The following is a 26,123-nucleotide window of genomic DNA, read 5'->3' as shown; positions in this document are numbered from 1 at the left end:
TTCATAAGTAATATTAGTAGTAAGAGCAAGTAGGTATTGTAAAAAAAAATAGCAGTAAAATGGGTTAAGAAACCGCCAAGCAGATTCCTACTGAAATATTCGCAATGAGATCACATAAATTATTTTGTGAGCATTTTAGCTGCTTTCTATTTGAATGCACATCCCAAAATATTAAAGTTATTCCACAAAGCGAGTACAAAACCATGCAGCTGCAATATATGTAAATCCAGATCCTTGGAACTTCCCAAATTCACGAATGCAGTGCAGTGCTATAATCTCCTTCTTCTAGAAGCTTAGAAATTAAATGCATAGAATGAAATGTACATAATGCTGTGAGGCATTATTTTTTGATGTGTAATAAAGCTTAAAATAAATAAATAAATAACCCCCTTTATATGAAAGACAATTTGAAACAGAGGTGGATTGTCAAAGTAATCTTTGTAGCTACAGTAAATTTACTGCCATCTTTCCACACATATTTAAAACTTTTAGAACACCATTTGGCTTTGATCCTTATTCTTTCACTGATATGTGTTGAATATCAAAAAGCGCCATCTACACGAGCATAGGCCAAAGGTTTCGAGCGACAATCCACTTCTATTTCAAATTATCTTTGCCCTTATTAACAAACCTTGATTCGAGTCACGTTGGTAGCCTGGTGGTAAGAGTCTGCGACTTTCAATCCGGAGGTCGCGGATTCAAACCCCGGCTCGTACCAATGTGTTTTACGGAACTTATGTACGATATATTATCATACATAAGGTCCGTATCGTAAAAACTGGTGCCTACGCCAATCCTCGGGATTAGTAGCCAAGCGGACCCCAGGCTCCCACAAGCCGTGGCAATAAGCCTGGACAAACGCTGGGAAGAAGAAGAACAAACCTTAATTCGTTATTTTATGTTTTACCCTTTCTTACAAATACATCAGTTAAAATGGTGACAAACGATTAATAACTAACTATATGAGTCTTAAAGTACGGTTTATAAATAACTTTATAAAAAAAAATAAAGGTATAATGTGACGTGCTGATCGTGAATAATGCTTAACTTTGGCAAAAACGAGTAATAGGAAAGGCCAATACATGCTGTAAATGATTAGTTGTAACATCGCAATCTATGTATGTGACTCCAGACGTATAATTTCATACATAACGATTGTAAACAGGCGGCTCAGCGTAGTGCAGGGGTCGGCAAAGTATTAATAAGAGTCAACCGCAGTAGAAATGACTGGTTTAAGGAACCTCAAAGAGCCGCGAACGTTGTTTTCTCGGCCTGTGAACGCCAAGTGTTAATATTTTGAGCGACTTTGCCGACCCCTGGCGTATTGCATTACGCATTCGGTGTCATTTGGCGTTTAGAGTAGTAATTTCTTAGAGTAATTTATTTCACACATATATCATATCTGGCATTAATAATAATTAAACTGGTATTTAACTTCTGACTGGGTGGTCGGAGAACTTTATTAAATACCTACGTAATTTCCGTTATTTTTATTGTGCACTAAAATTTTAATATATATTTATGATATTACTAGAGAGTCCAGGTGCTTGGGACGTTAGTATTTCACTTTACCCATAGATTACCTATATATATTACCTAAATTACTGATGTTTAGTAAGTAAAATTTTTGCATACTAATTAAATAAACATAAAATATATCAGTAGCAATAAATAATGAAATAGCATTGTTGATTTATCTGTTGACCGAAGTTTAAAGAGTAAGATTGCCAGAGCTCAAAGAGGGTGCGGAGTGTTTAGGTCGGCAACACGCATGTAATGCATGTAACTCCTCTGGAATTGCAGGTGTCCATAGGCTACGGAGACTGCTTACTATCAGCAGGGCCATATGCTTGTTTGCCATTGACGTAGTATCAAAAAACCTAACAGTCACCAGACACATCTATCGAGGTAAATAAAATCTCAACAAAAGCGGTATTACGGGATAAAGCGATAAGCAGGCTGCTGACGAGGGTCAAATACGACGCGTGGCGAATGACGAACGTTGTACGGCATCGTTTGTTGAAGGATTAAAGTCGCGTGTGGTCATATTATCATTTATTGCTAAAATAATGACATTCACTGTTACGCACAAGACTAAAGAAGAGATGCTTTCCTGGCAGATTTTCGTACATTGAACCGCCTGTTGCTATCTCTATTGCACGCGCATAATTATATTGCTGTCAAACTCACACAGTCACATTGATGGACCGCGAGCCAGGAACAATTTCCATGGCCAATCGCCTTCCGGCTGAAAACTCGTGTAGTGGTTAACGGCTAGGTATGATGAACCCTCGTGGACGTCAGCTGCCGCTCCGTTGGTGGGTTGAGAAATGGCAGCCACCGAACAAGTAAAACGAAAAAAAGGTCATCGCGTCCCGTTTAATACTTTGTCAAATGATAATTCAGATGCAGTTGTTAATTAAAAAAATCCTCAGCCGGTTATATATTATCGTGGTGGTAAGAACATCAGCTGGTCGCATGAACATGTAAAAAATAAGCGCTATACCTTTTATGATAGCAATAATAAACTTTGCATGTAGCATTTCAACAGGCGTAAACGCCTGAAAAGCCATCAACAAATTACACAATTTACACATTACGCATACCTTGCCGCACATAAAGTGGTAAGGCGCATATTTTTACATGTTCATTTTACAGTTGACGGTCATTCCACCGCGATACAACCGGCTGACGGTTTTATTACCTACTTTAAAACAGCATCTAAACTATCATCTGACAAAGTATCAGCCGGGAGGCGATGACTGACGAAATATGCTCCTGGCCCGCGGTCTATGACAACCGGCAGCATGTGCGGGATACTAATATTAATATGCACGTACAAAAGAGATAGTGCGTATACAGGCGGATCAATGTACGAAAATCTATCTGGAAAACGTCTCTGCTTTATGCGGCGAGACCGAGTCTTGGAAAAACCCCTCTGGTTTCTCGAAATGTTTTGGCATACCAAGACGGTTAGTACCTACTTGGAATTCATCATCATAATATCAGCCCTTTATCGCCCACTGTTAAACATAGGCCTCACTTTTAGTACGCCACTTGTCCCGGTCCTGAGCTAATCTCATCCAGAAGTGACCCGCAATCTTCCGAATATCGTCCACCCAACGAGCCAACGGACTCCAGGGGCTTCTTTCATCCGAAAGCGGCCATCATTCCGCGAGTCCCGCCCAACTCTAACTTGGAATTGTGACAACTGAAAAAGGACAAATTCGGCTCGTTAAAATAAATATTTACGTTTAAAAAAAATTGTTTGCATTTTTCTCATTATTTCAATGATTACTCAAAAAAAATAGTATTAGTTTAATTTTGCAATAGTAATGAAATTTGATATAAAAATTAAAAATCCGCGCGACGGCCATATCTTCTGTCGTACACACGAGAGTTCTCCCAGGATCGGGCAAAGTGGAGGAAAGCGAACCCTGGCAAAGGCCGGGATAACGCTAAGTAGAAGACTGAAATAATTTGACAAACTTTTCTATCCATTAATAATCAGGCAATTAAGTAAACTATGTTCAAGCTTAATTAAAACAAAAACTGGAAAGTAATCAAACTTTACAAAATCATTTCACAAAATAATAATTCGGTGTCAGAAGTTTAGATGTAGATAATTGCACTTTTTATTTACACTAACAAACGCTAAAAATAGTATAATTATTCTTTCAAACCTACTAAGCAAAATTATTAAAACTTTACTGACTCAAAAAATATTCATATTATATGAAATACAATGATGACCATACTTTCAAATAGATAAATAAATATTATAGGGACATTCTTACACAAATCGACTAGGTCCCACGGTAAGCCAAGAACTAGAAAACATCCATGACTCAGGAATCAGCAACAAATATCTATGCTCGTCAAATGGGTGCACTACATTTTTTTATAATTGCTTTTCATATATTATAGTTTCATATATCGTTATTTTGAATAACGTAATAAATGGCAAACTACCGTAATACCTAATTAACGGCATATATTATGTTATTATTGGTATAATGGTCATAAGGTATATTTACACTTCCTCTAATATACATTGCCATAATTATTACATACTCTAACTCTAAAGCATATTATTTGTTCTAAGAAGTGACAACAATTGCCTGTAAGTTACTGGATGCGCATACTTGATCTTGCTCAAGGTGCTCCCAAATTGGTAAAACGTATTACAATCGGATCATATCCAACAAATATTTCATAACTTTATAACACAAATGTGAGAGCACCTTCACGTCTCACGAATTAGCCTTTATTTTAGTGTCACTAATATTTGCTACATAATTAAAAGCTTTGTAGTGTTATATTTCATTAATCCGACCTCCTTATAAATAAAATCTGCTTCGTATTGGAAACAACTCAAAAGAGCATGCCGCTGTGTTTATTAATCGACGGATCACTTACCGGATGGATGCGCCGTACAATAAAATTCAATTCAAATTCTTTAGTTTAACCAACACATGTAAAAAAAAAATAATAAATATGTACTAATAATACAAAGAAATGAATACACAGTAAAACGTTTCACCATACCAACGCGATGAAAACTTTAACTGTAAAATATCAAACGAAATCAAACCAAATCAAATCCAAATGAAGGTTTTAAATATTTATCATTCATAATCATCGCCCTACTCATAGTGTTGTGTTCCTGTCGGTGAGTAAGGTTGCCAGAGGTCAATGAGGGTGCGGAGTTTTAGGGTCGGCAACGCGCATGTAACTCCTCTGGAGCTGCAGGCGTACATAGGCTACGGAGACTGCTTACCATCAGGCGGACCGTATGCTTATTTGCCACCGATGTAGTATATAAAAAAACATAATTTAAAAGTCAATTCTACCAACTAACATGAGGAAACAACCGAAAAATTGCATGAGATTACTTTGCCATATATGTGGATTAAATGCAACTTTCTCATCTGTTTTTGAACAATCAAAAGATTCTTTACCAGCTTATTACAGCAAAATAAGAATATAGATATCGTTGCCATAAGTATAAAATGCGTGTACCTACCTACCTAGACTTAAGAAATATTGAGTGCCCTTTCAGGGTGTCCTGTACCTACCATCCTCAATTTGTTACACATAATGTATTAATTAAATGAGCATGACGGCAAAGCAATAAAGAATTTTTAAATAAAAATTTGACAATGATGACACTATTTTTTTGCAAATTTCATGCAGAGTTTGCTTGGTCCCACTCTATTTTCGTAAAGATTTCATAATAAGGAGTCTGTAAGATGTAGTCTATGGAATTATCATATTTTATTCACACATCCCAGAAAAGGCTTCCTCATTTGCAATTAAAACCGGGACAAAAGAAAGCCTTTTGTTCTGTATTTTGCAGGAAATCCGTCACGTCCCTAAAACACGATCCGGGTCTTTTCTGCCTGACGCAAATGTGGCGAAATGAAACTTAGTTAAAATTTGTTTCAATTTTGTATGTAGATTGACTTTGTGGTCCGCATTTCTTTCATTTAAAGCTAGGTACACACCAGTTGTTATTCTTTTTTAGGGTTCCGTAGTCAACTAGGAACCCTTATAGTTTCGCCATGTCCGTCTGTCTGTCCGAGGCTTTGCTCCGTGGTCGTTAGTGCTGGAAAGCTGAAATTCGGCATGGATATATAAATCAATAAAGCCGACAAAGTCGTACAATAAAATCTAAAAATTTAATTTTTTTGAGGGTACCTCGCCTACACGTAAAGTGGGGGTGATTTTTTTTTTGCTTCAACCCTACAGTGTGGGGTATCGTTGGAAAGGTCTTTCAAAACTTTAGGGGTCTTCAACAAACATTTTTTGATACTGTGAATATATTCGGAGATAATCGCCCCGAAAGAAAAAAAAATTGTGTCCCCCCCTCTAACTTTTGAACCATAGGTCCAAAAATTATGAAAAAAATCGTGGAAGTAGAGCTTAAGAAAGACATTATATGAAAACTATAGCGGACATGCTCAGTTTAGCTGTTTTTGAGTTATAGCAAAAAGTTCCCCCTTCATAGTAAAAAGACTTACTTTACCTAATTAGGTACTGATTATGCAAATTTGCCTATTTGTTTAACTCGCGTGAAAGGTACCGTTTCATCCCTTGGTTAACAATTTACTATACTTTAAGCTCCAGTTTAGCTTATTGTGACGGAAGAGTAACTACGGAACCCTACACTGAGCGTAGCCCGACATGCTCTTGGCCGGTTTTTTTCTACATGGATGCGTTTTCAAGAAGTCATTCCAAAAATTTTTTTCAACGATGATATTTAGTTGGCTTTCTCTTACTACTCGTAAGAACATTTTATTTTAATCTCATGATTTTATCAAAAACATCGACAAAAAATCATTTAAATCAAAATAGTTTTTTATAGTTTTATGTAAGTGTTTGTTGCTTACTCCTTCTATCATTTGGACATTTTATGAAAATATGGTTACATACTGACTAACAGACCATTGATTTTTTGGTACGTACTACAGTCAGCAGATTTTTAGTACTTATTTATATAAATGTTTATAATATACATTTATAAAATACACCATACTTCTGCTATACACAGACATCTCAGTCTATCGGTCTCCACTAAAATGTACTTACGAAGCTTTATGGACACAAATTTAAAATAGCGGTTGTTTTAGAAGAAGCTATGCTTGCTGAGTGCTTCAAGCAGTTGATACTGCAGAAAAGATAACATATCCAAAGATAATTTTTACATAGTACGCTTAACCTTGTAAGCTAATTAGCTTACAACAGTTTACTTTCCAGTTTTCTATGACTACATAAATATTTTATTTCTCAGGTTGAATTTTCTTCTGTATCGTACTCTCTCTTTTCAATGTTCGATTTTCTAAATACCCCGCAGCAAATTTATCAGCCACTTGTCAAACATTAAACTAAATGAATACTCGGAAATCCTTTACATCTAATATTTCTATCCTTTTGTATGTACTCAGCCTAACGATGATTTTTCCGTCGACAGAATTATTGTCGTTATCTACCGCTTCGTCGCTTCATAAATAATGTATAAAGATATCGCACTTGTGAAATCAATATGATTGACAGGAGAAAATGTAGACGTCTGGTTTCAATGGCGAAAACTATGTTAGGAAGTTTTAAAAGCAGTCTGACTTCAATAGGTTCTTAGTTCTTACGAGCAATTCTTAGTAGTTAGGTACATACCAATTTTTTAATGTGAGAACTTTTACATTATGAGTAAGAATTAGATGCTACTGAGTAAAACCAGGAATTGGTACAATCAGCATCAATGGTAACAGATGAAACAACGCACCAATAGAGTCAGACTAAGATAAGTTGGCAGCGATTTTGACAGCTCAGATAGTGCAAGCGTTATTTTAAACGTCAAACTTCTATGAAACTATGGCGTTTACTTAGCACTTGCACAGGCTGGGCTTTCAAAATCGCTGCCAACTTAGCTTGGTCTGACTCTAATATTTTTCACAAACATTTATTTCAGTGTTATTGGCCTAATCAAATTGCACGTTATTGTTTAATTTGGGTGTCACATTATAGTTAAATTAACTGTACATAAGTATACTGTAAATAATCTCGACACGAAATCCATAACGTCGGATATGAACATCCAACCAAAATTAAATTTTCACATAACGGTAATAAATAGTGAATTATCTTTCTAAGAAACTGACTCTGGTATTATATTGAAAAATAAATACTAAAAACTTTATTTTTATCTTATAATATAATCCAACCACATTATCAATATTAATTTGTTCCAGAAACTTCAGTATATTCACAGCGCGGTTGGCAACCCTACTGGTATTGCACACGGGAGGCGCAGGACTGGCATCACCCACGGTAGTGACACGGCCTTCAAGTGCACAGTGGCTTCCCACAGATAATCAAACTGTCTATACATTACCTCCGGGAGAACTTCAAAGGTAAGAGAAAATAATGTACCTGCTAACCCATACTCGTATAATGCCCAGATAAATCCTATTGGAACTGCATATGGCAGGTGTAGAGCTGGCATCTGATCACCCACGACGACCTTTAACTGCCTTTACTTTGCCTGCGAGAGAACTTCAGAGGTAAGAGAGAATAATGTAGCTGGTAACCCATACTCGTATAATGCCCAGATAAATCCTATTGGAACTGCATATGGCAGGTGTAGAGCTGGCATCACCCACGACGACCTTTAACTGCCTTTACTTTGCCTGCGGGAGAACTTCAGAGGTAAGAGAGAATAATGTAGCCGGTAACCCATACTCGTATAATGCCCAGACATATCCTATTGGTATTGCATATAGGAGGTGCAGGGCTGACATCACCCACGGTAGTGACACGGCCTTGAAGTGCACAGTGGCTATCTACATATATAGACAGTTTGGTTATCTGTAGATCTACAGATAACCAAACTGTCTATATATTACCTCCGGGAGAACTTCAAAGGTAACAGAGAATAATGTGGCTGTTAACCCGTACCCGTAAAAAAAAAAAACAGAAAATCCTATTGGTAGCATAGGGAGGTGTGGGGATGGCATCACCCACAGTAGTGATACGACCTTCAAGTGCACAGTGGCTACCCACAGATAACCAGACTGTATGTACTTTGCCCGCGTGAGAACTTCAAAGGTAAGAGAGGATACTGTAGCTGGTTACCCTGATTCGTATAATACAAATACAAATACAAAACTTTATTAATAACGCCAAAGTTATAGGTCAAAATGTCTTAATAATAGGTACAATAGTACTTAAAACAAACATGTCAATGTCACAGAGTAATATTTAATATAGATCTAATATCCAGACAAATCCTATTGGTGTTGTACATATCCCGGATCACCGAGCTATAGTTACAAAGGTGAGAGAACAGTACCAGCTGTTAACCAGACCCTATAACTAAATTCTTCTGGTAATATACAGGGATATATGGATGGCATGACCTTCGGTAGTGCTAGTGACAGTAGTAACTCAGCCTGTAAGTGCGCAATGGCAACTCGCAGATAACCAAACTGTTTAGGATATTTTGCCTGCCGGAGAAGTCCAAAGGTAAGAAAAGAAATAATTTTAAAATCTAAATTTAAATATCGGGCCGGCGCCAATTACAATGTATGTACCTTTTGACATCGAGACCTAAGGCTAAGGCCTGCGGGGTCCGAAAGCGGTTACTAGCGTTTCGGCCATGTCATTAAGGAATTATTCAAATGGATAGCAGACGTCACCAGCGTATTATTATCCAATCCAACCTTAAAGAAATTTTTGACATATCTTAAAGTTCGAATCGGGCCGCCACAATCATTCTGATCAATAAAGCAAACTAACCACCGGAATGCTTTAAGCCTTACTAATGTTTTTATAAAATTATACGATAGTACATTTATAGATTTAATCCCCTAGGCGAGAGCTAAGTATGAAATTAATGTCTACTATAAATTCAGAGGTGCCACAAGTCTGGACCTTTCTGGATTTAAAGGATACACCCTGCCACGTCCGACATTTATTGTTGTATTTGTGGTATATGGATGGATAAGGAATGTACAATGAACTGTAGAGGGCAGCACAGGCGCCCCCTGTTTATTGGCACGAACTGTAAATATCAATCCTAAGCTTCATATGGTGCCCACAAGATGTCAGGCCCTACAATGCATAAGAAAACTTACATGAATTGTAGAGGGCAGCACTTGCTTTCGCGTGAAGTGTCAATGTACAGTTTATGTTTACGGTTCAGGCCACAAGATGCCAGATCCTCCAACGCGCACGGTCCCTAATCCGGCGTGAGTACAGTCACGTCTGAAAACATCGACATGATCGAAGTGCCAAAAATATGTATACACGACTTTATGGCCCATATATTAGGGTAGTGTATACATATTTCTGGCACTTTGTCCGTATCGATATCTTCAGACGTGACCGTACCTCGGCCAAAAACTGTGACGGAAAGACAAGTTAAACCGGAATACCGGAAACCGGGAAAATTAGAAACCTAACATCAATGGTACCTACACTTTAAATAACTGTAAATCCGAAGACTTCTTTTGGTAGTCGGTTATAATTTGTAAGTTATAAATAAAATATTATAACTAACAAATTATTTAGGCAAATTGAATAAAGTGGTAGCTCAGGTTGAACCTACAAACTTAATGAAATTTTAATTTACCCTGTTTAAAATAATTAATATAGAAAAAGCTTCTCTAAATATTGTGATAGTAAAATTGTAAAACTGATGCTAAATACACTTGTTTAAAATTATTTTAGGTTTAGGTTTGATGAGACTTATTACCAGCTTCAATGCTTGAAAACTTTAGTACTAAATCCCTCATAATAATAAACTTATACGATAAATTTAAATAACTTTCGTTTTTGTTGTATTGAATACATAAATATACGTAGTAAAGCTAACATTAATAAAGGACGAAAGGTGAATGTATAAGCAAACTTGGGTGCCAAATATTGAAAAAGCAGTCATATATATATATATTAAAATAGGTATGTTATTAGATGACATTTCATTTCATGCAATATATGTCAATTAAAGTCACTTTGAATTGTATTTATGTTATGTCATACGTGTTAGAATTAATTGTATGTATCTAGGTTAATATTTGCTACTCTATTGAATTGGGAAGCTGTGCCTTTATTATAAACTAGCTGTGCCCGCGGCTCCGCCCGCGTGGTATTCGGTCTGTGTCAGTAACCGGCTCATTCACCGCTAATTTCTCTGCCGCTCCCCTGGAGGTGGAACTTGAAGTAAAGTTGACAGATGGATACGCTAGAGGACTGTAGTCTAGATAAAATATTTTACAATTAGGTACCACTTAATAAAACTACACTCCAAAATCAATTGTTATTTTTTTCAAATTCGTCCTTATTCAAATTTTTGACGTGATTTAAACGACATAGAGTAGTAGATGTATATCGGACAATACAGTTCCACTTTTGTATTTTTTTTACGTCCTTAACTGTACCTATCGAAATCATGTCCATGGAAAATATCATCCAAATCGGTGCTCCAGACCAATCAGTCTAAGCATGAAAAGGTAAGAAATATACCCATAGAACTCCATACTTCCGAACACTATCGAATTTAGGTGTAATACCTATTAGTTAGAAGTAGGATTAGAGGAAAGGAGAATACTCGTAGATATCAAAAACTTGAGGCCGAGTATTTACATTTTGTTTACAGTTATGTTTATGTATGCACAACTAAGTTATGTTGTGACATTGCCTTCATCCAAGACAGTGTTAATTGAATTATATACTGCATGTTCACCTTCGATTTCCGCCTGCTCATTTTTCTGCGTGAGCATGGACCGTTTCTCTATGGGCGTGAGTATGGATCTCTCACAAACCCAAGAATGGCTCGGGTCTCCGTACACGCTACGAATGAGGTTTTCAATGGATGGAACGATCCTGCATAACGTCTCTGGTAGTTGTGGCTACGCCTAAAATTACGATCGTCGCTATAGTTTCGTAACCTCAATGCGTTGCGAGACTTTCGTGAAAGGTTCGCTTTTTTTCGGGAAGGCATTTTCAGTTTTTAGTTCTTATGGCATTTTAACGCGTATAAAATGCGAGTCCCAAATCGTTTGACATTTACACCGCAAACATCAGAGTTTTTTTCATAGTACCCACCTTCGTAGCCATTATTAAGTGCTTAAAAGAGGCGATACGTATGAATATGGATACGATAAAATTACGATTAGGTATAATTCATGACGGAGAAAATATTTTTTTAAATAATTATGCAGTTATACGCGTGTTGATATGTGTGTTGATTTTGCCACTACTTAACTATGTAAGTAAACTCATTTTTAACCGACTTCAAGATTTCAAAAGGAGGAGAATCGAGGGAACTCTTCAAATATGAAAGTCATACATATAATGATTTTTGTATTTTCTTTAACAAATCTAGTATTTACATTTAAAAAAGTTATATTTGATGAAGTGGAACTGCTGATGATGATCAGAATGGAACTCTTCAACGATACACAGTACACGTTTGGCGATTTGTCCTCTTCGCTGTGTTTGTTAAGTAAATTAGATTTTCAAGACAATTTTTTGTCAAGTTCGAGTTCTGACGATGGGGTCCATGAGGAATCGAGGGAACTCTTCAAATGTGAAAGGTATACATATAGTGATTTTTGTATTTTCATCAACAAATCAAGTATTTACATTTGTAGAAGTGACAGTCGAATACCCTATTGCGGGTATCTTACCAGTCAACCATAGGGCAAATCTGAAATGTGTCAAGGTGGGTGCAGTGACAAAAAAAAACATGTTACCTCCTTTTCTACATAATTAGGCGTAGGACGCTGTCTTTTTAATTTAATTGTATGAAATAAAAAATCAACAATAATCGTTCTTTCACCGGTCTACCTCATTGAAGTCGGTTTTTTTTTCTTAAAAATTATTCGTTTACTTGATTACTAAATTTTTACTCAGTTTCCCAAAAGATGGCACTGTGCAATGTATGGCAATTAATTTACTGTCGTTTAATTTCGTTGTATTATTACATCAACACAATTGAAATTGAATTGATATCCGTACCCCCCTCTTCTAACTTTAGAGTTAATTTGGCAAAATCCTTCCTCGGTGGCTTAATTTCAGCACCATATCTGTTACTTTAGCAGGGTACTCGATACTCGTAGCACATATTTGTTGTAAAAGTTTGCACCTCCTTCCTAAGTAGCGCCATAAGATTCAGGTGCAAACTTAACTCAATCGAGTGTAGTGGCTACCCCCCCTTCTAGGGGTTGAATTTTTATAGCCTATAACTTGGCCGGGCATTTTCTCGACAGATTAGTAAAGTTTGCATCAAAATCCGTTCAGCCGTTTTCACGTGATGCGAGGTCAAATAAACAGACAAACAGAGAAACAGACAAACAGACAAAAATTCTAAAAACTGTTGGAACGTGTTCTGTTAACGATTCTTAGTATCCCCAGCCTACTTTTTTCCGAATATCTTCCATGTACAGACTTTCGACCCCCTACAGCTTTATTATATGTATAGATATTTAAACAAAAAATAAAATGTAATTTTTTTTTCGCCGTTTAACCTCTGAGTTTGTGTTTATCAAATATTAGAAAATGTTTGATTTACCTTGTACAGTAAGCTGCAGAGATAAGATACGATAATAATTTATTTGGTAAAACACGAGTTGATAAGCTGTTCATGTACAAATTCTGTTCTTTACATTTCCGGCTGGAATTTCAGCATTCAAATATTTATCATGTAATACAAAAAAATATGGAGAAAAAAAATTACAATTTCAAATTACTAAATTAAATTATCTTAAAATAATATTAATTTTAAAATGTTGTATTGATTCACAAATGTCATAAAAAACAATGTCCCCCAATAATAGTAAACTGTACAGTTATTTAGGTACATATTTGGCTGGCATTTCAGCATTCGAATATTAAGCACAAATAAAAATACAAATAAAAGAAGCATTGCATTCAAATGTCAAAAACTCAAATCAAGTATTAATGTGTGTCGATATCAAATTACTTAATTAAATGATCTAAAAATTATGAATTCTAAAATACTGTATTAAATAATGTATGTCATAAAAACAATGTTCTAGTAGTAAACGGTACAGTTTTTTTTTCCTTAAGCCTTTCGTTCTAGTGTTCTTATACCAACAGGAATAGAATTATACACTTTATAGCGATACAATATCAGTTATTTTGGAACAGCTTTACCTGATGCGTCGATATATAAGATAACTGACAACCTTCTCCCCCCTGCAAAACAAGTTTATAAGCATGGGGGTCAGTTTATTTCACCAGTACTACGTATAATTCGGCCTAGAAATCTGAATACCTAAATGGGTTGGGAAACTTAATTACTATTAAGCTTTTAAGAAAGTTAAGATTAAGGTAGTTAAGTTTATTTAGTAATGTAGGAAACTTAATGAGTTTATTTTTGTAATGCTTATGTATCTATAAATAGCTGTTTGTTGAAGAAAAAAAGTAAAAAAAAATCTGACTATTTAATTATGGGTATGGGTACTAGGGTGACAAAGCCTACAACAGCCTTAATGACTTGTCCGCCCTCGGAATACCCAACTGGCGTGAAGTAGCGCAGAATAGGGCAGAGTGGCGCTCTCTTGTGGAGGTCAAGATCCTGTTTGGGTCATTGAGCCAGTGAAGTAGTAGTAGAATATTATACAAATCCTCTCCCATTTCTGATGTACAGGACCTTATTTCTCAGGTAGGGATAATTTAAATATTTCTTGAGAAAGGGTTTCCATTTAAATCATAAAAACATTGTTGCCGAGATTTTTATGACGAATTCTAGCTACCAGGGCGAGGCTTACCAAGGCCTGTCAAAAAGTTCGAGGCATGACTAAGAAAAAAAAATGTTACAAAATAATCTTCATTGAACTAATTTTAAGTATGTCCAAATAAACAATCTGCAGCTGACATGCACGGTTAGTTCCACTGGAAACGTTAGTGAATAAAAAAAGTATTATCTTTTATTTTTTTACTTTCCTTGATATGAAGAAATATTATAAAAGGTCTTATTTGTATTAGGGATTGAAATCTTACCTGACGTTTTCAGAAATTACTTTTACATATCTTTTTTGATAAGGGTCGAAGTCCGAATATCCAGACAAGGTATTGCAGGAAAGGATTTTTGTTTTCTTTCACAAGTGAACTGAAATATTTATTTCAACTCCATTGTAGGTACCTTTATTTGGGATTAGTTTAATTTAGCGCAAGATAGTTTGATCGTTTTAACTGCAAAAGTAAAGAGATATTAATAAAATCATAGAGAAATAAATACGCATAGAGTGCTCACTCTGTACATCAGTACTGCTACTTGACAATAGATGTCGCGACTAACGAAATGTCTAATGCTCAACAATTTTCAGCTAATATTGTAACCGGGTTAACCGGTACTATATTTGAAACTCCTTCTGCTTGTAACATTAGTTGTAAAATTTCGAGCAATATACTTTTCGTCAGTCGCAAAACTCGTGACATCTAGTGTCGAGTAGCGGTACTCATAAATCCGCTACTGGACGCTAGATGTCGAGTACGAAAATAATAAGCGTTTTGGTAAGAAAACTGATGTATGGAGTGAGCACTCTATGCTTACTTATTTCTCTGTGGTTAAATCTATATTATCTTTAGTCATCGGACAGGGAAGTGTGGAAGAATTTATTGTGCCCTCCAGTTAAACTGCCGTAAATCTAAAAATAAATATATTTTTTCTTAAAGAAGAATTTCCGGAAAATGTGTAGCCAGTAAAAGACCCTTTTATTCCTCCGTTTTTTCACAATAAGAATAAGGATATTGGATAAAAAACCTCTTAGAGAACAATGAAGTTACGTTATGTATCAATAAATGCCACAAATGAAATAAAATCTGATACAAATTTGTATGGAACAAATGTTGAATATATAGTACGAAGATTAAAATAATATTTTATGTGAATGAATGAATGAATATCTTTATATCGGGAAACTAATGGCCCACAAATGAATATCTTAAAACTAGCATACATATTATTAAAACATATCTTAACACTAAAATCAGATTATTTTGCAATACTTCCTTTAATAAATTTGCTTGCAGCAATCCGTTTTGAAGTATTTCCCCGGAGGGCGCAACTAATTCTTCTACACTGTTTGTGTTTTTAAATATGACCACGCATTTTTCCCGGCGAAGGTCTTTTGTTCTTGATAATGGGCCGTAAACATCTCCATTTCCAGCTTTTAGTTAAACCATCAATAATCCGTATCGTTTGTTTGCTATAAATGAACCTGTATTGATTTCAAGTTCCAATTCCTGGTTTGCTGTTGAGTTTCGGCATGATTAAAATGTAGAAATTAGTGAGTTGTAGCGTCTGAAATATTACTAACTTAATGACTAACTCGTAAATTACATATGTTAATAATGTCTCTTTGTAAGTAAAAATAAACTTTAATAATAAAAATAATAATATTACCTTTTACTTCCACACATGATAATTGATAATATGGGTTTTATTTATTTTGCTTTTTAGTTTCTATGCTTAGTTTTGTACAATCAATTAACTGGATAAATTTATTTTATTTAATGTAACATTTATCTCGACTGCCAAATAAATAAATAAAACAACTCTAATACAAGAATCCTCAATGTATTGCCTGCGGGCTGCGTGTCAACTGCTGAAAAGGACATGGACGTTTGGCCCTTGGTTTAAAAAGTTTGAAAACGCCTGCTCTAAAGGGTTAGGATTTTCATCTTATCGTTTATTAACACCCGATGCAAAAAGAGGGGTGTTAATAATGCGGTTTTCACAAGCTTTTATTCAACTTGCCCTTTTATATAATTATGTTAGTTGGTTTGTTAGTGTGGGTCAGATTCGGGGGGCAATGATTACTCGCGTCCGCGGGAAGATTACCTTAGATACCCCGCACGTGTCCCCTGGGTGGTGCTAAAGAGTAATCAACTCTGGCTGCTGCACTGCACTATTCGAAACGAGAGCCTCGCAGCAAGTAAAATAGAAGCGATTAATATATGAGCACAATGATCACACGGACCAGAGATCTCGGACCATCAGTCCGAATTTGTCAGATTAAGGCGCGGTGTATAGTAAAATGCGCTATTTTTAAATCGATATTTACAGGCTTGTACAAGGATTTCATCGATTATTTTCTAGTATGTATAACTTCAGTCTTTGAACTAGCCGTATGCTTGTCAGAAACACGATGGCTCATCTTTTTCTCGATAGATTTTTGCTTTGAAAATATGCTTAAAACTGTATTTATTTCGATATTTTAGAAGTACTATGATGAATATCAATATGAAATTTACTTCATTCAATAGCTTTTAAGTAACTCTAACATTTTGCTTGTCAGTTTATCGATGCGTTAAATTTTTCATTCATAATTATGAATTCAACATTTTGTCTACTAAACGTTACCCTGCGCGGCAATACCGTCAGTACGCCAGTACGCCCGTGACCACTGTCAGCGTCGGACCTGTGCTAGGGTAACGGCGGCTATTAACGCGGGTATCAAAATCGACGTCTAACACCGCGGTGTTTACAAATACGCATTTTGCAAGCAAACAGATCTATCCCCTAAGAAATAAAGCATACACAAAACAAGCTCATTCATTGGTCTATCGTGCCCATTAGTGTGCATTTGTGTGAGTGTAACAAAAAACTCGCGATTCGTCAGTTTGTGCGACGGCGGCGCAAGAACCGGTTGTTCCATACAGACGCGTGACACCACAGGTAAGTGCACTCCAATCTTACTTAGTGTTTTACGTAATAGTTATGGCAAATAAACTAGTGCAATGCCTTTTAAGAGGTTGTGTATTGTTTTCTACACGATTTTGAATTACTTTTAACTTAGTTTTTGACCCGGAAATACGTTTAAAATTGAAAATAAAATACAGCGGTGATAGGCGCCAATTACTTCTGTGGTAAGTAATTCCGTGGTATGCCACGGTAATAGAAAAAGTGGTAGTTTTGTTATTTACTCTTTAGTTTTGGTACAAATTATCAATTTTATAATTTCTTTTATTTATTCCAATCTTGATCTATTCACGCTATTAAAGAGCTATTTCCGTGGTATGGAAAGTATTTAACTAACCCTTAATTTTTAACAAAAACTTCAGCACCGATTTCCTTGTTTCTATGGGAACCCTTAATCTGTCAACTTTTTTTTATTTTGAGTTAAGACCTAAAATTTACTTGCCAGTTATGTGATTTTGTCTTTACAAGAAGCTTGTAATATACGTGTTTGATTTGATTTGAAAAACCATCTGTGTTTTATTATTTTTATGGGTCGGAATTAGGTTTAATTAAACTCCAAATTAAGCCTATTACCGATGGTATGATCAGATTACCCTCGGTAATAGAATGTATAGAAATCTATTACCGACCCAGAGAAATATCGAATGGGTCGGTAATAGGCTCTTAAAGAGTTATCTATTACCGAGTGACTATTTGGTATTGTATTGAAATATCGCATTTAGGGTACCGCAAGTACAGATTTCGTTGATAAAAATTTAGACTTCAGTTATCGTTATCAGATTTAAATTCTTCTGTTTTCTGATTCAGTTATTACTCTGACAAGGAAGGGTACCCAACTGCCGGACATTTCCGATTAGATTTTTTTTAATATAATTTTATTTATACAGTAGTCCAAAATCTCAGACATGATTTTTTTAGCTATAAGAATCAGCAATAAGAAAAGTACTGTGATTTGTTAATTATAAACGGGTAAATTATAACACATAATATGTGAGAGACTTAATTACCTTATCAAAAATATTAGAATTAAAAATTTTCATGTTTTTATATAATATATAGTCGAAATTTTATAAGGTGGACGTTTACCATTTCACTGTGGTAAACTTTCACTCAGGTGGTAAACGTCCAGCTTATAAAATTTCGACTATAATTTACGCTGTGCCTTATGAGTAAATGTTACTTACTTGTTTTTTTGTGCAGCTAATTATCTCAGTAAGACAAATTCTTATCAATCTTTATAGCATTTAAAAATTACTTTATTTAATAACAGGCAGGCCTATTTGTCATATACGTTCTTAGTAAAACTTTACTAATAGTAATTTTTGTTGTTTTACTTGTAAAACATTCAACTTATAACTTGTTATACAGGTACTCGTGGGTACTTGGTAAGTTAACTATTTAATAGTATTTGATTGTGCCAAAGTGTAATTATAATCTCTTCGAATATATCTCTTATTTTTAAACATACTCCTATAGTTTTATTTTATATTTTTGTGTCATTATTAAAGTTAATGACACAAAAATAATATACAGAACCCACGTCGTTATTATTGTTTTAACCCTCGGTATTAGGTTTCGAATTTTGAGTTTGATTTCTATTAACGAGTGCAGAAAAATCATGCCAATTGTACCCTCGGTAATGAAAGCTCAATTCGCGATAATAGAATCACAGCCTGTCCCTTGCCACGGTAATAGAAGATTTGGTCATTTTGGCTTCAAAAAATATTTTAATACATATAATAACCCAAAATGAATCCAAAAACGTGTGAAACGGAAAGTTCATTAAATGCTCTGATGAAAAAAAAATATTCCTGGCTGTTAGACAGCATTGATACCCTTAATTTTTGGATCTCTTTTGAAAAGTTCCTTAACTACCACGGTAATAGGTGCCTTTACCCTAGTTTAGCGGACGTTACATAAAATAGATAATCACACTATAAATACACAAATATGTTATACACACAATGTTTTCATCACTCTTACGAAGAAAAAACTAATTTTTAAGCTAATTGATTCTTAAATACGGTGACATTTCAGACATCCATCCGTCATATTATCTTTTTTGACAAGTTTTACACACGCACCTGTCCGGCATACAGCCACGATTAACCAAATGATGAAATGGTGCCTTGCACCCGAGTTAAACACTCTACTTTTCATTTTTAATACGAGGAAGGTAAAATACATGTACATTTTAAAAAACACTGCTAAGTATAAAATTCAGTAGTACTTATTTCGTGAGGGGTACCTACTTTTAATTATCAATTTAGGTAAAATAATATTTTAAATGGCTATTACAGTAATAATCAAATTGAATACCTATTTTTAAACGTAAACAAATAAAATTAATCCGCTTGTTTAATTTATATAAGTCATTATATTGGAACAGCTTCATTTTTAACACATACAGGATGCAGGAGATATACTGGATTTAAATATGTGGGATTTAAATAGTGCTTAGTGAAAGGTACCATTTCACGTTTTTGTGGAAGTGCTCAAATGGCTGTAATAGTTTATGTTATAAGTGTTGAATTTGTTTGGTATTTCTGGTTTATTAACTTTCATATGGTATACACTTAAGACTTTATTTACAACATTTATCAACTATTTTATTTTGTAAGGTGAGCAGGAGTGATATTTACCCTTCAAATTCCATTCAAAATTTTGCAAGTACTCGGTTCGGAAGTTCGTATATATTTGTACCTCTAGCCAATATTTTTATATCACTGGTTAATTATTCTGTAAATTCAAGAATGTCACTAAATTCCATTTTTGATAATGTTAAACATAAAGTCCTTTGTAAAAGTTTGGTATAATACTTTTATACCATGCTATTTCTGTTTTGTATGAAATGAAAACTGGTGACATTTTATTTCTTTTTTCAAGTATAAATTTCGATGACACTCTGCCGTCAATTTCAGGTCTCAGCCAATTTTACCTTCTTCTTTAAAACCTTGGACCTTGTTATGTCTTTGTGATATGCTTTTACTATTTTTCCTGCCAATACAAAATATAAGTGGAAAAATCGATCGAAAGTTTCGCAAAATATATTTTCTTCATTTTTGCATTAGGGTGCTTATGTGTAATATGTATATATTAAAATAGTTTATTTTGAAATGAATCACTAGTCTTGACTAGCCTATAGTATATCCCTTCAAGTGGCAGAAGCCAAAACGTAAAAAGTAGTCACGTGGCGGGGCCCCGTCGGGTGTTCAGCGCGGATTTAGAGAATATTACAAATTCAACTATTTAAGCTTATCTATGTATAAAAGTATATATTGAAGCATATATCGTTAGAATAAGCACTAAATACGCTATTCGAATAGAACAATTAAATTATTGTCTTCTTCTTCTTGGTCCCTCAATGCTGAGGATCGTGACATCATGTCCTTGTTGTTGTTAAATTATTGTTATGTTTATGCATTTCGCCACATGCACCTAACTAATCAAACCTAGCAACAGTGACAGTTTTCCAGTTTCCTTATTAAAAATGACTACCACCACAAAACAAAGTTATGATTGGAGGTAATTGTGAATTAATATTCTACGTAGGGCTTAAAATTCAAAGGTTAAGTCATAAAAAGTGCCCGTGAGGAAACGGATTTTTTTTAACCACGTATACCTGAGGTCATAAGAAGAATTTCATTTTTTTTTTAGTACATATATGGAAAACCAACAGCGCTATATATATCTAGAACTTCCAATAGAATTACAGAGCCAATTACAGGTTCTCACTTATAGAAATACAATAAATTATAAAAAGTTTTTGCCCATCTTAATTTACACATACAAGTTCCTACAGCATAAGAACAGATCTATATATATATATATATATATATATGATTCATTATTACAAAAAATAAATTAAAAAAAGAAAAAGTAGTTAACTCCTGTGAGTACATGTACATATTCAAAAATGCACCGAGCCTTGTCCTGCGCCAGAATTATTGTCACCCATGAAGTGTCTAATTAATTTATTTTTTATTACTGCTATGCTATCATTATATATGTCGATATCACAATTTATAGAAACTTTATTTAAACTCATGCCTGCCATGCATATGAAACTGTTTTTCCTATACCTAGTAGTAGCTTGGTAATTACTAATGGGACATGTACAAGTTTAAGTCAATTCCGCAAAAAAAAATTGTTTCTTTTTTTTACTTTTTGTATGTTTTTAAACATATTAAGTTCATGTTCTTGGAAAATTTATGGATTAATATAAATTGGTACATTTTTCTATTCAAATGGTACCTTGTGACTTTGATATCTGTCAAGAAGGTAGTCTAGACTAGGTCCCAAAGTGGCGACTGGCGACATAGCCATCAAAAAGGCGTTATGCACTAAAACACAACGAAAAATATTTTTTTAAATTGGTATTAACTCTGAAACTAGGCGAATTAAAAAAGTTTATATGACATTTTTGCCTCTAAATACGATCCAGAATATACTGTTAAAATCTTTCCGTTTCCTCGAGGGTACCGTGTATTTACAAAATAACCTCTTTAAAAATCAAGACAGAACTCGACCTAGGCGTTCGATCCCGGATGAACGGTCCTTAGCAACCAAGCGTTAACAAGCGTGTGTATGTATGTTTTCCTTGTCTAACTTGCTAGCTACTTTTGGGCGTTAGAATAGCGTAAATATACTTCAAAGCCTTTAATTTTGCCACTAAAAATGGCAACACCTCACTAACCACCCTCTGTTGGCCGACAGCTTTCTGGCTATCGCATCGACCCGTGAGTGGTGGGCCACCCCTTGAAGGGATAAATAACAGTTGACGATAAAATAATTTTGTTCATCGGAAAGTTTTGTATGTTAATTAACTTTACGGAACAGGTCTTAACTGTACTTCTTTCCAAAGGAAAATAATACTCATTGAGACAATTCTAACAACCTCAAACGCAATTTGGTTGCGATATTTTGACACAGAGTTCCTATGGCCACCTCTCTCATGCATCAGATCAGCTTGATGGTACCATAATATTTCATTGTCACCCTACTTACATATGTATGCAGATTTTCAACTTCATCTGAAACCTCAGTGGGTCAAAATAAATATACTTGTAATATTTGATTACAGACAGAGTAGACAGACAACAGACTGATTCTTTATTAGACATTAATTAAAGTCAGTCAATTATACTCATTACTATATAACTTCGAAGTAGTAGTAGTAGTATAAGTGCATTTTTGCCATTATAAACTTTAAATAATAAATAATAATAGCAGTTTTCTCGACTTTTGCATTTAAAATTTATAATCGTCTTCATTGTCGTCAATTCAAAAAATAATATAGAAATAGTCGTTACAGTTAGAGTCATGGTTCTTTTTTGAGAAGATAGCATAATTTATCTACTTTTTGGAGCTACATATGCTTGTGCATACCTTATGCTTATATTTTCAGTTATCTCAATACCAGCAAAAACATGCTACCTTTTTACGTTCACTTCCACAAATTACTTAGCTTTGCTAGTATTCAACTAAGTTTTGAATAGGTATCTATATAAATGATTTAAAGCAGACAGTTGTAACTTTTGTCTGAATTAGTAAGTAATATTATTTCGACACAAAACGATTTGGTAATATTTTACTAGGTTCTCAATTTGCCGCGGTATACTCTAGTATTATATATAATTATCAAATTTTTAATTTCATTAAGTTTAAATCATAATCAATATAAATTTCCGGAAAAGATCCCAGAACTAACAAACCAGAATACGGATGGCGTCAGAATAAGGACGTAGGCTTGCTGCGAGCGCGGCGCGCGGGGCGCCCGCCTGCCTGCTTTACCACTTCGTCTGCTTCACCCCCTCAAAAACCTAAAATCTGTCTATAAGAGCGCCTTAATGTAGAGGGTATTAGTAGACCGAAATGCGACTACATTTCCAGACTTCTTAAAGACTACAAAATCGACGTCCTGACTGCCCTATATCGCGTTATGTCGCCGGTCCTCCCGAAGACCTGATCACCCTGAGCGACGAAGCCATGAAGTGGCTGACTGGTCTATGTGTAGACATTTAATTAATTATATTGTCTCTATTTTTACGATATGTATGCCATACGATTAAATAAATAAAAATTGACTCGATGAGGTAAAGCTGCCCGTGGTAAAAAAAGTACAGTCAGCGATAAAAGATTGTACCAAAAATTATATTTTTGACAAAAACTTATTAGAAGCTTTTTTTAATTTGTAAGCAGGTTATCTAGCTGTAGCTGTGGGTTTTTTTTATTTTTTTTATTTATCATTTTTTTTCCTTTTCCAGTCTGGAGTTGAATACGTCATCAATATCAGCCCCGGTTTACGTCACTGTGAGTCCATGTACGATGGACGTACGCTGGGCCCTTTTTAGGGGCCACATCGGAAACATTGATGGTAAGGCTGTTTTTTTATCATTTGACCCTAGAGTATAACTAGTTAAAGCATTGGTGACCTAGCGGAGGTCGCGAATTCAAACCTCGGCTCGTACCAATGAGTTTTTCGGAACTTATGTACAAAGTATCATTTGATATTTACCAGTCGCTTTTCGGCGAAAAAAAACATCGTGAGGAAACCGGACTAATCCCAATAAGGCCTAGTTTTTCCTCTGGGTTGGAAGTTTAGATGGCAGTCGCTTTCGTAAAAGCTAGTAGCCTACGGCAATTCTTTGGATTAGTTGTCAAGTGGACCCCAGGCTCCCATGAGCTGTTGCAAAATGCCGGGATAACGCGAGGAAGATGAATGGATGACCCTAGCTAGAGTTTAACTAAATGACATCAAACATCAATCAGATATACTCGTAATTCTAAATTAGCCTGTATGTCAACATCAAAATATTATATGAAAATTTAATTGGTGCCATCCGATCCCAGATTATCTGTACCATGACAACAGTAATAATTTATTTTTCAGATCAACTAACGTTTGTGAGGGAATATATTGGTCGACAGATGACGACAATATCAATAAGCGTCTCTCAGAACGAGAGATATGTATTACAGGTAAGATATGTAACTTTGTTTATTTGTTTTGTTAATCCAAATTGTATTATTTTCTGTAATTTCCAATAATACCGAAATATTTGGGAGGCCGAGCTTTGCACGGAAAACATATAAAGACTCAAAAATGCGCGTTTCCAACAGATAAGACCTAGCTAGATTGATTTTTTGCCCCCAAAAACCCTTATATAACAAATTAAATTTAAATCGTTTTATACAATATACCTATACAATAATTGCTCGTTTAAAGGTATAATAAATAATATTAATCAGATGATCATACTAGGATATCAAAAACTAGAGGTATTTTTTTATATCGTACATACTGGAAAAAAAAGGAAAATCTTAAAACATTAAAAAAAACAATACAATTTCTAAACCATCATACAAAGTGCCTTAAATATGATTTGGTTGACTGTACCTAAATATTGGTCCAAGGAAAAAAAATACTTAATAAAAAATGACAAAATGTTTGGTAAGGAAAGGAATGTTTTTTGTTAATGGCTAATGCAAAAGTTTGGTCAATATTGAGAAGTGTTTTGCTTTTGCTATATCATTTAGTCGTATTTATTTTAAAGAAGGAAGTCGTTTTTTAAAATTTTTATATGAACAGTCCTGTTACCAGTAAAAACCTAAAATTACAATTATGCTGATATTTTTTCATCCCTAAAGCCTAAATATAAATATTGAATTTTTTTGTTTCTTTTCCTCTTCTTTTTTGTTACAAGCTTTTATCTCTGACTGTACTTTTTTCAGACAGGCGACTAATACTCATCGAGCTAATTCTAAAACCCTAAACACAATTAGATTGCGTTGTTTTATCACAGAGTTCCTATGGCCACCTCCTGTCTCCATCATCAAGCTCAATGATACCATAATATTGCATTGTCACCCGACTTACATATGCATGCAAAATTTCAGCTCAATCGGAAACCGGGAAGTGGATCGAATTTAACTTGCAAGATTTGATTACAGACCGACAGACAACGGGACAGATAGAACTAAATAAAAACTTGTAAAAATCAATACATATATAGAATACAACAATATTAAATTTTTGACAAGTCATTTCCCATTCATGCTTGTCAAGAAGACTATCAAGCCCCATTTCAATAAAGTTGCGGTATTTTATTACACAATTTAGCATTTTTTGAATCCCGCACCCTAAAAACAGATGAAATTTTAAGCCACTAGGATTTCGTCCTTTGTACTCTATATTTTCCAATAACTCTTTGCAGCTTGTGAACGTCATTTTCGGATTTTAAATATAGGATACAAATTTGATTTCTATCTCAGTTTTACTCACACTAACATATTTTGCCACACACCACCCATAAAAGCCGTCACAGTCATTAAAAATTCATTTTGAATTTGAAATTTGTTGCATGAAAATATTGAGAATAGGGTATACTAGCGTAAGACCAAAAAAGTTAGCAGCGATTTTGACAGTCTAGACAGTGCAAACTTCTATGAAATTATGATGTTTACTTAACACTTGCACAGGCTGGGCTGTAAATTCGCTGCCAACTTAGCTTAGTCTGACTCTAGTGGCTCTGTGTTGTGAACTGTTGACTCCGCGAAAGATGTTTGGATATCAACTTTAGGTACACTAGATCCTAGTCGTAGTGTTGTGTTCCTGCCGGTGAGTAAGGTTGCCAGAGCTCAACGAGGGTGCGGGTTGTTAGGGTCGGTAACGCCTCTGGAGTTGCAGGCGTCCATAGGCCACGGTAATCGCTTATCATTAGGCGGACCGTATGCTTGATTGCCCCCGACGTAGTATATAAAAGGTACTGTTGCGGCGTCGTTGTTGCCGACGAAATTTGATTATTTTTGCGCTACGATGCACGTTTTTTTTTTTTTTTTAAATAAATATTACAGGATAAGGAATAATAAAGATTTCTGCTTTATAGGGCTG

At 34.9% G+C, this 26,123-nt stretch overlaps 1 protein-coding gene across 4 annotated transcripts in view; it reads left to right on the top strand.

The window, feature by feature from the left end:
- The window catches only part of LOC133526242 (protein NDNF-like), a 94,444-nt gene that overhangs the window by 23,782 nt on the left and 44,539 nt on the right, over positions 1 to 26,123 (top strand). For all 4 annotated transcript variants that reach the window (XM_061862774.1, XM_061862772.1, XM_061862773.1 and 1 more), the window contains exons 3-5: positions 7,749 to 7,910; positions 23,497 to 23,606; positions 24,123 to 24,211. In XM_061862774.1, coding sequence (XP_061718758.1) covers positions 7,749 to 7,910; positions 23,497 to 23,606; positions 24,123 to 24,211 — 361 coding nt within the window. The remainder of the gene's footprint in view (positions 1 to 7,748; positions 7,911 to 23,496; positions 23,607 to 24,122; positions 24,212 to 26,123) is intronic.

The sequence above is a fragment of the Cydia pomonella genome, chromosome 16 (genome assembly GCF_033807575.1).
Source record: "Cydia pomonella isolate Wapato2018A chromosome 16, ilCydPomo1, whole genome shotgun sequence".
Lineage (NCBI taxonomy): Eukaryota > Metazoa > Arthropoda > Insecta > Lepidoptera > Tortricidae > Cydia > Cydia pomonella.
The sequence above is the reverse complement of the archived record's forward strand: the minus strand, read 5'-3'. Positions and strand labels throughout refer to the sequence as shown.